This window comes from Ictalurus furcatus, chromosome 25, assembly GCF_023375685.1.
Source record: "Ictalurus furcatus strain D&B chromosome 25, Billie_1.0, whole genome shotgun sequence".
In the NCBI taxonomy this organism is placed as follows: Eukaryota; Metazoa; Chordata; class Actinopteri; order Siluriformes; family Ictaluridae; genus Ictalurus; species Ictalurus furcatus.
Window position 1 is genome coordinate 15,178,748 of NC_071279.1, and position 14,756 is coordinate 15,193,503.

The following is a 14,756-nucleotide window of genomic DNA, read 5'->3' on the forward strand; positions in this document are numbered from 1 at the left end:
CTCTGCTCCTCCCCAGACTATGGGACTGTCTGAGTCGTGTCCCTATAGGCCTTAGTATTTCTGTAGTTCCCATTGTTGACCACTAGGTGCATAATAACTATACGGTGCTAAATGGGGCAGTAGACACGCTGCCCTGTGATTGTGCAACATGTAGAAAGGTGAGCAAAGCTTCTATTTATGAAATAGCAAACTTTTTAGATCCATAGTTCCTTAAAAGAGGTCAATAGTATTTTCACAAAATTTAAAATGAATGGAGTTGGAAATAAAGACTTTAACGTTTGTTGAATGGCGGATACTGTATATCTGGTTGGGCTTTGCCCCATCTGCCCCTGTACAAACCGCTACTACAACTGGGCGATCAGGCCTACAATGGATAGCTCGCACTGTTAGATTCTGATTTTATCCTAATGTTGTTCTGAAGCAGGATGTTTACTACCCAGGATGTTATCTGACTAATGTAATCTCACAGCTGTCAATTGCTACAATTGACCAAAAATCATTAGAAGTCGGAGGTAAATCAGCATCTAAAGAGTGAACCTCCCAGACTATGTACCTGATATGACCTCTCACCATCAGACCAGTTGGCAGAGATCACCCAGACATTAGCCAAACACTCTGTTCTTTGTCTCAACAACAGCTGGCATACTGTGTAGTGCTGATCTTTACTGCAAAGTTCTCGGGGCATGAAATCTTCGCTCTAACAGTCAGGAGTATCTCAGTATTGCATTTCAACTGAAAAATCATCACACACTCCTTCTTTGTGCTGTACATGTCCACTCATATAACATAGATGATGATACATTGCTTTGTTTCAGTTTTGTTTGGTCAATTTTGTTTAAATCCCATCCGGTCCTGGAGTTATTATTTCTGTTTGCACATGGCCAAAATATTTGCTTTCATTTCCCAAAAATACGAACAAATTAGACATTTAAACCACTGTAACCAAGTTCACACAGTGACAGAAGACTGAACGAATGCTGTAAATGCATTTGTAAGTGTGGCCCTATCCACAAGTGGTGTTTTCTCTGTGTTTTTGGCTCCCTGCCACACGGGAAAAAAAAGGAGTTTTGGGTCTTTGAAACTTTGACAAGTTTGTTGAACTTGCATTTAAAGGAGGAGAAATTCACAGTGGGGACTGAAATGTTTCATGGTTTTGTAAGCTCAATTACTGACCAACTTAGTGGTTTGCAATTTCATTTTGCTTTACTTTTACACTCTCGCCAGAATACGAAATGCATCGTACTGCTCCTGAGTCCTCCACTGCTCTACAGTGGTACTAACAGTACCGAGAATGGAGATTTTGGATAAGACCAGGGGGAACTGTCAGTAATAATAACAACGAGGCTATTTAATTAAAAATGGGACAATTTCCAAATCACAAAAATTGTGGCTGAAGAGTGCTTTTCTGCATTTTGCCTTCTCTACCACATGCTCTTAATGTGATTATTGAGGAATTTGATATAACAGTTTATGGCTTACTTAAGTGTAGATGGGGTTTTTGTCCTGCAAGATTCATATCTGACTGCTGGCATTTTTCTTGGGTCTTGCAGGATCCCAGGATCCAACTGCACACCTTTAATGTATTGAAACTACACAGTCAGTCTATACAGGATTTCGCAAAGGTTTTTTTTTGTGATTGTTGCAGCCAAAAATGCTGTGGCTTTTTTTTTTCTTCCAAATTTGCGATGCAACTTACAGAGTTTTTTTGCACTTTTTTTTTGGCGGAAAACTACTTGAATTGGCGAAATCACAATTGCATGAAATTGTTTTTCATAGTGATGTTTGTTGGTAAATGAAACCTTTCAGCTGTACTCATGTTTGACGCACGTGAACCGAAGAGGGCTCGTTGTGATGACGTCACGTGACGCGTCTCGGCCCAAATCTGCGGTCATTTTGAAAAATTGCAACCTCCGTTTGCTTGATTTTGCGTTCATTTCTGTGATCGCAAAATCCCGGAGGGATTGCACAGTGTGTTGAAAACTGTATTAAAGACATATAACATGCTACTCATTTAGATGGAGGGTAAAACATTTTTAGAAAACACTTCACACTTTATAGCATAAAAAAACAGACAAGGAAGACCTTTGTACCTACACAGTGTTGGTTGTATTGTGATCTTTTATTATTATTATTATTAGCATTAAGGCCAAATCCAGACAGTCGGGTCCCTCTTAACACGTCCTCATGATTAATAAACAAATCTTGGCAGGTCCATTTATTTCCACATAGAAACCACTGTCTGCCAAAGTGGACTAACATGACAGACTCTGAAGATAAAGTGCAGCAGCATACAAGATTAAGCACTGTAAGAGGATTTGGGGGAGGTACAAAACAAAACCGGGGGGAGGTGGGGTGGGGGGGAGATGTACGGGTACATATAAGATGTATTCATACCAAAATTCATAATCATAAAAAAAAGAAGATTGTGCGGTGGTCTCATACATGTACCACAGGATCATCTGGAAAGTGTGCATGCACTTATCACTCATATGCGAAATTCGAATAAGTTTTAAAAAAAAAATCCCTCTAATACAATCCCATTTACAGCATATTAAAAGGCACAAGAGGATAAAAGATACATCAGAAATACATCAGTAATACCACTGAAACCGGCCCAGTCTGGGCCTTTGGCTCACAGCAGAGTGCAACAGCAGGTCTCGAATGACTGTTCATGGACTTGTGACTCATGACACTGTGACCTTTTTCTCATTTCGGATTCTCGACGCGAGCGCAACACTGTGATCTGACAAACACCAAGTCGCAGCATTGCAGGAGTGAAAGAGTTGTGTGTGAAAGTCCAAATGCACTCCCTGAGAATAAAAGTGCCACAAACTCTCCAGCCTGATTGTGTCGTATATGTATATGTGTGATTGTCATCACTGAAACACCGAGAGCTGCTTACTGATCAACCGGTATGAGGCACACGTTCATCACCGTGCCTTTGTAACATAAACGCCCCTATATTCACTGAGCATGATATTCAACACTGGATAGGAATCTGTGATATTCATCGCAAATATATTCGCCGCTCCTCCATAACGATTCAATAGACATCACTGGTGTCAAAGGTCAGATATGGAATATCGTGTGCAAAGCTCAAACATACTGGAGGTTCATGTCTACTGGATGAACCTGAGAATAAAAAGAAATGGTGGAGTTGTTCTCCCGTATGGACCCCAGCTTTAATAGTGGAAGAATGTCCATCAGGCCTTGTTTACACTTCATATTAGCATGTGTTTTTGATGATTATTGTAAAAATGTGCATGCAGAATGAACTAGAGTTGGCGAGTTTTTGGTGTCCCTCATGTGTGAGCCCCAGACATGGATATTTACAACAACAAAAAAAAAAGCCAACGCCAACCATCATATTGATCCATATTGATTTCATTTCGTCCATCCATTTTCCATACCGTTATCCTACACAGGGGAGCCTGGAGCCTATCCCAGGGAACTCAGGACACAAGGTGTGGGACACCCTAGCTGGAGCCAACCCATCGCAGAGCACAACTGCACACGGATTCACACACCCATTCATATGCTACGGACAATCTTATGATCAATCTACAATGTATGTCTTTGGACTGGGGGGGGGGGGGGGGGAGAACATGCACACAACTCTGCGCACACAGGACGGACGTGGGATTCGAACCCCGAACCCTGGAGGTGCGAGGCAAACATGCTAGCCACTGTCATTTCATTGAACATGTAAAAATAAGAAATATATAAATATTCAATATGACAACATGAAAACTATGTCTATATTTATATCCACCTTTATTTACAGTCTACAGCTGATGTAGACTACAGCTGTGTGTTTTTTTTTTTTTTTTTTGAGAAACTGGCTTCTTTATCTACCTAATGTGATGAGAAGTGTGCTTTTACGTTGCTTCTGATGATGATACAGCTGTTTATGTTGGAACTGCATCACAAGAACGTCATGTTAAAATGCTACAAAAACAATCGTGGCAGGTAGAACCAAAATCTTACCAAAAAAAACCCAACACCACCACCAGTGTGTGTGGGTGGAAGGGATGGCTCTATGCTAACAGCATAAATGATAAACAGTACTTGTGCTTTTACTGACCAGAGACTACAGTTCCGCCCTCTTGTTTTTGATTTCCCAGAATTACGATTTTGCAAATTTCCATTGCTTGATAAAGTCAGGACAAATGTCCTGCGTCCTTTCCCCTTCAGTGAACTGCCTTGTACGCCGGGCAAATCGTATTCACGTTTGGCCTGACGGTCGCTTTAGCTGAAAAAGCTGAAAAAGTGTACCTTTCAGATGTCCCCTGCATTGCTGTACCAAGGTGCTACAGCTAAACTGTAAATTTTGGCACCCCTGCTGGCAAATGAAAAGCGAGTATAACCTCGGCTTTAACAGACTCCCAAACTCAACCAAGCTACCTTGTTTTTACACTGTGTGAGAGAAATGAGATCAGCTCACAACACAACCGTCTGAATGCATATAAATATCAGGTGTAATAGCAGGGGCTAGTTCGGATATGCATAACCAGAAACACAATGCATGTTAGCGTGAGGTGTGAACAAGGCCTCCGGACTGACACAAACGGCATGGTGATAATCTCCCAGGCAGTCAGTCAGATCAGCATCCCAACACACACACCCACACAGGTTTTTGTTGATGGTGCAAAATTCCAGGCTTGGTCACGGTGTGTGTGTGTGTGCGTGTGTTAGAGAGCACTGAATTCCTATTGACTCCATCAAATCCCTGAATAATCACTCGAAACGTCCAGATAAAAGCATTCTATGCGCTAAAAAGAATGAAGATAAAAACAGACGACTCTCACATGAAGCATCAGTTCCATCTACAGTAACGGTGTGTAAACTGGATGAATCCTTACATACGCTGTTGTGTTGAGAAAATCCTCCATGGAGTAGTGATCGGTGTGTTGGAGGTAAAGGAAAACAAAACAAAACCAGAGAGCTCACTCAACCATCATCCATATCACCGTGTAGTGTGTGTGTGTGTGTGTGTGTGTGTGTGTGTGTGTGTGTGTGTATGTGTATGTGTATGACACAAAGTGCAGTCTCAGCACAGCCAGCGTCCAATTCCGTTGGGGTGTTTATTCTTCTTACAGATGTAGTAAATGGGGAATGCGACCACACCTGAGGAGAGAGAATAAAACAGCAGAGGATATTTCAATACTAGCAAGAGCTTTATGTCCAGCTATGGTTCAGATATGAAAAAAAAAATAGATGTATATTTCATATATATATATATATATATATATATATATATATATAAAGAGAGAGAAAGAGAGAGAGAGAGCATGTACTAAAGTTTATCTTTAAAATATAATGATTAATCCCTCCATATAAATAAAGTGTTACTGAAATTCTTACCTATAACCAGAGCCAAGGCTCCGATCACCACCACCAGGACAATGAGCACCGGCGCCACCAGCACTTTACTCGCTGCAGAATGAGCAACACACAAGTTAGTGACTCCAGACCTGGCAATATATATATATATATATATATATATATATATATATATATATATATATATATATATATATATATATATATAAAAAGACAAATAAGCAAATAGGACAAAAGTAATGGCACCCTATAAAAGGAGGAAGAGAAAGAGTGAGCGTATCTGTGGTACCTGGCATGCTGCAATCGCTGAACTACGTTACTGAAAGCCTGAGCGCACACACCATGCTCTTTCACCGACTAGCTGTCATTTAGTCATTTTCAGCTCTCGGTGAGCTTTGCCTTTTATTTATTTACTTTTGTGGGTGTCTCTAAATGTAAATCAGTTCCGCCGTGAATATGCTCGGCATTTGTCAATACAGACATGTGAACTATGAATAAAATCAGTCTCCATCTCAGACAATCGTTTATATTACATTTACGGCATTCGGCAGATGCCCTTATCCAGAGCGACTTATATTTATCGCATTTATACAACCGGGCATTTGTTAACAGCCCGAAGACAAGAAGTAAACATTACAGATTAAACACAGTTTTATCTGTATACACTGTATGCATATTATAGATTGTCTTTCAGGTCAGCAGAGCATGCAAAGTGTCTGATAAAGCTCATCATTCATCCCACATCAGTGTCACGGTTTCAGGAAGTTTTGAGAGGAAGTTAACGACCGCTGCTGACCGAGTTAACCTGCACAGCTTCACAAGACTGGGCTTTTGTTTTGCTGTTGAAGTGACTTCGCAAGAACAAAACCAAAAAGACAAGTTCAGTGTTTTTAACCGTATCATCTGATTCAAGTGTGGGGTGTAACCCAGTGACTCACACCGAGAGGTTCGTTCGGCACAGCGTGGAGTCTGACTCAACATGACACGTATCCACAAGCTAAGTGATCTCGTGTCGGGTTAGTAAATGTAAAACACGAGGAACATACTTTCTTGCTACTTCACTGAGCGCTCCTATTACCAAAAAAGAATGAACGTCTAGTCATTAAATTACGGTGCGTTCAAGTAACACGATGCCGTTTTTACCAGAAGATTCCACATTAACGATTAACGCCCCCCCACTTGAAGCTCAAGATTTTCCGACATCTCGAAGTTCATGAACTGTGGCCCGACGCTGATGTTTCTCATTATAGCAGAACCTATAGAAAGGTTGCATTTGTGCTTGATGCAAACTTACTAAGTGTAATTATAGTGTCGTTTTAGTGATTTCTTCGTAACACATCTAAGGTAAATGATGATATTTCTCATGGTTGCATTGTGTTAACACTATCATTCAGCTTTTACAATGTATATCTAAAAAACTTAACGGCCGTGTGTTAAGCCGGGGTCACGCTGTACGATTCTGGCCACGATTTGGTCGTCTGAGACACATTTTGAGAATCCTAAAAGATTCCTGTAATCCTAGGTTAAAATCTGAAGTCTTTGATCTCTAGTTTAACGTGTTCCCCGACAGCCGATTAACGGCCGTTGCGATCAAATTTTTCCTCCGGGGATCGTGTTCGTACAGTCTGACAAGCAACAGTCGCAAAGGACTATTAAAAAATCGCACAGTGTGCACCCGGCTTTAGCTGTTTAAATCATTAGTCTTAGTCTGTAGCTAGTTTTTATCTACTGTCAATGTTTCGCAGTTGCCCTGCAACAATGTTGCTCACACTTTAAACAATAACTGGCATAAAATTACTATAAACACTGTGGTGTATCATAATATTTAGCGAAACCCAGAATGCCTTGAGAATTACTCAAAATGTCTGTGTAGCTGTAAACACAAGCAGATTGTTGCATATATACAGGAAAAGTGTTGTGTTTAATAAACAAACCCCCCCCCAGCTAAACTCACTCACCACACACGGATCCACGGATGAAGCGGCGCAGGTGCGGTTTCTCAGGCAGGTAGCGATACTTGCAGCCAAACACGCTCAGGTTGGAGGTGTGATCTCCGAAAAAGCGCAGCTGGCGATATTGTTCGCCGCAGCGGTAACAGAAGTTGGTGTGGCATTGTGTGCAGGTCATGTGATCACAGCCGTCCACCCTCTGGATGTGGACCTGAAGGAAGATGAATGACAGTCTGAACTTGACTTTTGACTGTTGTGGCTCTTAGCGACATCCAATATCTGACATAAAAAAAAAATAAAAATAACCATCCTGTATTTTTACGGGGCCCCCTGGTGGCTCGGAGGCCCTTAGCAACTGCTTATAGCTAGTAACAACACTAATGTTGTGGTCATCAAATACGCAGCCTGGATCATTATTTGCTTCGCAGACTGAGTAAAAAAACATACTCATGAACAGCCAGAAATGCTATCATTAGCTATTAAACTGAAAAGATGAGCGCTGTTAGGCCTAGTGTTGGAAAACAGCTTGTTACTCGAGGACAGAGATGTACTTTTTACTCGACTACATTCGGCTCTGTTTTTCCATCTGTTTTCTTTTTGTAGCTGATATCAAATGTCCTCGTATTCAGTACATGCAGTGCTATATATTATAGTATTAGTATTTTTTTTAAATACTTGCTCCACAAGAGTCGAATCTAATTAATGACCCTTGATCTAAGGTTTGGGGTGGTTTACTTCTGTAAAGTTTTTGGTCACTGGAGGATGGAGAAATGGTCTGTCTACCACAATTCTCCACCCAACAGCTGCTGTGCTGTGGTCAAAAACCGACACTGATGAAAGTGACTTAGACATACCATGCAGCCAAAAAAATAAATAAACAAATAAATAAATAAATAAATATAGAAAATGGAGAACGCTACACCATCAAAGTTAATGTTTCTTAAAAAGTGGCCAGTCAGTGTACACAGGGTTTAAAACCCTCAATAATGTTGCTGGACCTGACACAAGGGTTTTTATTATTATTATTATTATTATTATTATTATTATTATTATTATTGTTATTATTATTATATTTCTTTCTATCACTTGCTGCTTGAATCAGACCTTTGGACATTACTGATTCACATCCTTTCCTGTCTTTGTTTTGCAAGGATCTGTCCTGAACTTCAGCCACTGACAATGGCATGAGCAATCCAAAAAAAACTGAGCAGAGGAGCCAAGATCTAAACCATGAACAGGAGTACAACAACTGTGATTAATGAGAACAGACTCTTTCCATTAAATCTGGCTCTGAAGCTGGTTTGTCACAGAGGGATTCATGCTTAGTCCGGCACTCAGAGATGCTCCCAATGCGCAATATAATAAAGCTGTTCAATTTTATTTGATTTGTGTAGTAATTTTAACAATAAACACAGTAACAAAACAAAAAAAAAAATCCACATCGCAGTGGCAAGGAAAAACTTCCTGAGACAATGAAGAAGGAAACTTGAGAGGAACTAGATTCAGATGGGAAGCCATCCTCTTTTGGGTGACACTGGATAGTCTGATTATAAATAATTACACTTCTACAATTGTCTACTGTAAAGTCAAACGGTACTAAACGTGTTGAAAAGATATCTAGTATGGGCATCATGACCTTCAGGATTACAGCACAAGTCCTGGTGTTTTCTTTCTTTCTTTTTCAAAGTGCCATCTTTAGGGTATCCACCTGGGACTATCCACATCAATCTGTTCATGTTTTCCAAGTATTTAAAACCACTTTCCTGCACAGAGTTGGCGCATATTTGCTTAGGTGTAGCCAAAAATAAGGCAGGCAACTGCCTGTTCACGCTGATCACTTCAAAGCTTTAGGGAAGAATTTTTTTTCCCTTCCTCAAATGACTCAATCCTGCAGCATTGCATTAGTAGGAAAAGTCTGAGTCACAAACACACAACAGTGTGTGAAAAGAAACACCTCAGCACATAAACTTTTTAAAAAATCGAAGTGGAATTACAAATGGATTAATAAACTGTTGAAATGGTCTTTAACCTAAATTTTAATGTAATACTCTAGTCCTCCTGCCTTCTAATAGACTACTAACAACATTAGCAAAATTAGCAAGCAAGCTAGTTAACTACTTTGTACAGCAATCAGCCATAACATTAAAGCCACTGACAGGTGAAGTGAATAAGACTGATTATCTCGTTACAATGGCACCTGTCAAGGGGTGGGATACGTTATGCAGGCCCAACTGGCAGACTTACACTATGTACTGAAAGTATGTACTCTTTTATATTTATATAAAGAAAAAGTACATACGTTTGAGTGTGTATTAAAAGAGTACGCACATATTGTGAGTAACAGGTCGTGTAATGTAAGAGAACGGAAGGATCTGAGCGACTGTGACGAGGGCCAAATTGTGATGGCTAGACGACTGGGTCAGAGAGTCTACAAAACAGCAGGACGGCAGGTCTTGTGGGGTGTCACCGGTATGCAGTGGTTAGTATCTACCAAAAGTGGTCCAAGGAAGGACAACTGGTGAATGGGTGACAGGGTCATGGGCGCCCAAGACTCGTGGGGAGCAAAGGCTAGCTTGTCTGGTTCGATCACACAGAAGAGCTACTGTGGCACAAGTTGCTGAAAAAGTTAACGCTAGCTCTGATATAAATGTGTCAGGATGCACAGTGCGTTGTTGTGTTTGGGGCTGCGTAGCTGCTGACCCCTCTCCACTACCGAAAGCACCTACAATAGGCACGTGATCATCAAAACTTAGTTTGTGGTTCATGCTAACTTGCTAAGTGTAATGTGAGTCTTTTCCTAGTCATTTATCAACACATCTGAGGTAAATGTTGATATTTCTGATGGCTGTATAGTGTTTTCAAGACCTTCAACATGCAAACAAATAGCTGAGTGGCTGTGCTAGCTAGTTAAATCATCAGCCTCAGTCTTGCTAGTTTGGATATAGCGTCCACATAACCCAGTTGCCTAGCAACAATTTCTCATGACTTTTATTCACTTTTATCAACCAATTTTATCCCCTATTCGTTTCTAAAAACTTAGTGACACAAGTAAATGAGGTATCAGTTTGTTTATGGAGGTCGAGAGTAAGTGCGTTTTAAATAGAAATACATTTGTGGTAAGAAATCTGACCCAAACACTAGTCTATATACTTCGAATCAGCCATACAAAAGGAGGTAACAATTTAAAAATCATGTCTTTGAATTCATACTGTAGGCATCTCAAGGTTCTATGTTGGTGTCTAGCTCATTGTGAATTTAAATCCTAGGACTGACAGTACACCACTGAAGGACTTTTGAGCAAGTCCATTTACAGCTCAAGTCAGCGTTATACTTAGATTTTATTATCGATAAATACAGAAATCGAAAGTACTATTCAGACAGAACAATACTACAGGACACACTGTTAAGTCATGTTACAGGAGGATGTTCAAAATATTTCTGATCGATTCTTCAAGATGTACCAAATGATCTGGAAAGTCATCTACATTTTATTGCTCTGCATTTTAAACTCAACCAGTACTTCGGTTTTGTTTTAGACACGCCTCTATGCCCACAGGATATAACAGAATCTTTACCAACATTTCGATTAGGACAGGATGTGCTGTATATCAAATGAGCTTGTCATTTTATTGAAGGCAAAATGCAATTTTTCCAGACGGACATGACGGATTTGGATGGGGCTACAATCCTGGAGATGCTCCGGTAATAATGTCATTACCGCGCCTCCTCATATAAAACTAATTCAATCCGAATAGGGCTTAAGCAAAACGTTGATGATTCGGTGTAAATTCCACCGAACAAAGCCTTCTCTGCAGAGCTGCAACTTCCTGGAATGCCACATTTCCACTCATTGTTAGGATGGAGACAGAGACAAAGAGAGCGAGAGAGAGAGAGAGAGAAAGAAGTGAGGAGGAAGTGAGAAAGACACCAAACATCCTCTTTTCACAGTAATATTAGACAAAATGATCTGACACAGAAGCCAACATGTAGTGTTACACTTCTCTCCATCACCAACCCAAATCATAACTCGTCTGCTTGAATCCAAGAAAAAATCCCAGGAAAAAAAAAAAAAAAAAATCAGAGATGAGTTTTCCCAAAAAGTTCAGAGTTGAATGCTTTTAAGAAACTGTTCCAGTTCTAATAAAAACCTTAACAGGCTTGGGGGTGGAGTCATTGTGTCACCATGACAACAACTAAAGTTATTTACATAAAGTCTTACATAAAATAAGACGTGATTGATGCAGGGTTTTTTTTCCGTTTGATGACTGCTGTTTTGACTGTTTTAATTAATTTAAGAAATTTTTACTAGCAGTTTAATCTGTTCTTGTGCACATAGTGATTATATATGATGATATAATAGTGCTGTGTATAGAGGGTGACATAATGGACTTTGAATGGTATGGTAAAAAAAAAAAGCCAGAGGTAAAACTCAAATCCTCCATGCTAGGAAGTGTCTACTATTTTCATGAAAGCCATTTACAATTTTGAACAGTATGGGAATTATGGAACTGTTTTACTGGCAACTCAACAGGAGCTAACATTGGACTAAATATTATATTGTGTAAACCTGTGCTGTAATAGGCGTGTGTGTGTGTGTGTGTGTGTGTGTGTGCTGTACCTTGCAGTGTGGGCATTTCTGGGCGTTCCTCTGGCCGTGCTCGATAACGCTGGCCCAGTTACGCAGCAGCTTGTCTCCCTTCCTGTACTCGCGGCACTTCAAGCCCTCATGCCACGGCGCGTGGCATCTAAAACACCACACCAACTCGCACTTACTGCACTGGATCTGTGGGGAGACGCTGTGAATTAGGACACAAAATATACAGCGCGAATTTGACCCAAACACCAATCTATAGACTCATAGGTGAGTTGTTTCACAAAATAAAGGACACATATGGAAGCATATTGTCCACTAAAGCGTAGGTATTTGGTCTTTGCTAAAAATGCATTTATAAATAAAAAGACAGAATTCAGGTCATTTGAATACTAGCATGTAAGGTTTGAGTTACTATTATTACGCAGTAATAATCAAACAGTAAATGGGAACCGATTGCAGGTAGGAACTAAAGTTGTGAGTGGGGAACTGAAGAAAAGTCGGCTCACACGTGCCATAGGATTGGTCCAAGGAATCGTTCAACTGTTTCACAGTGTCATACCTCACTTGCATCGAATCTCAATTCACATGTCGCTTGTCATGCTGTCGCTGTGTGATATTTGTGGCTTTGTGCCTCGCACGTACATAGAAAATCGCTAGACATCTGCTGCTTTCTCGCTTGCTAGTGTGAATGAAGGGTTAGTGTTAAAGTGAAAAAGTAGATCACCACAGCCAGCTAGCTGTAAGAAAATAAGCTAGAAAAAAATTCACTAAAAGAATAAAATCACTGTTCACTGACTTGACCCATCTGTATAATTAACTGCTTACGGAGGTGAGGACTAGTGGTATTTTTCCTATTTCTAAAATATGCATTATTTTAAAAATACATCAGCCATGTAATTACAACTAGCCGTATCGATGAATAAGAAAACTTCACTCTACCTTGTACCTGGGTTCGTCTTTGCTTTGCACCGGCTGGCCGCGTCCCTTCAGCGAAGTGAACAAGCTACACTTCGGACACGTCTTCGTTCCCGAGTCCAGTCTGCCAAGTTCCAGGAAGTACTTATACTTAGCCACATTCTCAGAGGCCAGGTGGGCCAGCACCACGCTCTCCGCCAGGTACCCGCTGCACTCTGGGATCGGACACACGATCTCCGCGAGGCCTGAGACAACCTGAGGATGGAGACACATATACAGCCGTCAAGCACATGGAGCTCGGATGAACTGTAGTATAAAGACTGTAAGCATTACTATAAATAAAAAAATAAAAAACAAACAGATAATTACCCCACTATTTCCGAAACAAGATTACATTATGTCATAAGGCGTTTTTCTTTTTTTTTTATTAATGGAATACAACATGTATCAACCACAATCACTGACAGCGAGGTGTGATGCAAAGCAAATGTACTGCTAGCGCTCTACAGTTGATTGCTTTTACAATAACGGGAAGTTTTATTCCACTTACAGCAACAATTACATTTTTTTTTACAGAACGACACTTCATACTTTTTAACTGGTTAAAGATAGCGTTAATGTTGTGGAATCAAGAAAATATTAAACGAGTCCTCTGTTCTGAAAAGTTACTGAAAAGTTCTGAAAGGTTACTGTTTTTTTTTCTAACTGTCACTAAGAACTAATCCTGGAGATTTCTTCCATAAATGCCAGATAAACACTGACATATCAACGGTTACACATGATTTTCAATCTGTTTATGTGGCGTTCTGTGGTGTACAGTAATCCTGAACATCATTAAAAGACAGGAATAACAATAGCGGCAACAAAATACACTGTGGACTGTTACCGTTTCAATGGCATTAAAAACATACTTTATATTGACTATAAAGACACGGCTTACTTTGAGTATGAATGTACCAAATGTATAAAAATGTGCATTGGTTTGAAATAAATGAAGAAACATACAGTCCCTCCAGGATTTTTGCGATCGCAGAAATGAACGCAAAATCAAAGGAAACGCCGCGACATTCGGAGAAACGTGCAATTTTTCAAAATTACCGCAGATTTCCTGTAGATTTGGGCAAGACGCGTCACGTGACGTCATCACAACGTGCATTCAGCCAAAGCCCCCTTTGATTCAAGTGTGTCGAACGTTAGCACAGCTAAAAGGTCTCGTTTACCAACAAACATCACTACGGAAGACTTTTTGCACTTGCGATTTCGCCAATTCAAGTAGCTTTCCACAAAAAAAGCACAAACAACTCAAATATTTTTTAAAAAGCCGCAGCAAAATCGAGCATTTTTGGCCACAACGATCACAAAAAAAACAAACCCTCAGTGAAATCCTGTACGGACTAAAACATACATCTGGACACTACTGAACAAACCACAACAGGACATTTGTAACACTAACGCACCTTGTATTGTTAAGAGTAACCGCAGTATGCTGTATATATTTTGACTGGAGACATATTGGATACAGAATATTTCAAACTGAATTGATGGTGTGAGCAGAATGTCGTCATTTTCGTGAATGGGTAATGGAGGATTTTCATTGTGTAGTCTGACATGGAGAACACGTGAGTGCACAGTCTGTTATAGTCTAGTACAAGAGCGTCTGCTAAACGATTAAATGCAAATGTAGTAGACACAGTACAGACACAGTGGGACACCGAGTCAAAGACCGACGTTTCAGTTCAAAATCCCCATCTGGGACTGAAGTGGTTCATGGGTATACAAATGTGTAGAAAAGCACCTGAGGGAACCTGCTCTGACTAAATTTAACAGCCGAATAAAGTCTAATGTGAAGGAGTCTGGCTCGGTGCACAGTGACCTTTGCTAGTCTGCAGCGAAAGCCCTGGGCATTCCATTTGGATTTCTTACATACCAGAGGAACGGATTTCAGTTTCATGCCC

The 14,756-nt window shown here is 40.3% G+C and overlaps 1 protein-coding gene across 5 annotated transcripts in view; it reads right to left on the reverse strand.

The window, feature by feature from the left end:
* Positions 1–2,078: 2,078 nt before the first annotated feature.
* rnf217 (ring finger protein 217) overlaps positions 2,079–14,756 on the reverse strand; it is a 31,756-nt gene continuing 19,078 nt past the window's right edge. Inside the window, exons 2-8 of one of the 5 annotated variants that reach the window (XR_008384683.1) lie at positions 12,826–13,056; positions 11,911–12,075; positions 7,302–7,503; positions 5,365–5,436; positions 4,085–5,127; positions 3,856–3,919; positions 2,079–3,686 (exon numbers count right to left, since the gene is read on the reverse strand). Coding sequence is in view for 1 of the 5 variants with exons in the window: in XM_053614331.1 (XP_053470306.1) it covers positions 5,051–5,127; positions 5,365–5,436; positions 7,302–7,503; positions 11,911–12,075; positions 12,826–13,056 (747 nt within the window). In the remaining 4 variants the exon portion in view is untranslated. Of the gene's footprint in view, positions 5,128–5,364; positions 5,437–7,301; positions 7,504–11,910; positions 12,076–12,825; positions 13,057–14,756 lie in introns of all 5 variants that reach the window. The other 4 variants (XR_008384680.1, XR_008384682.1, XR_008384681.1 and 1 more) reach the window with 4 other exon arrangements.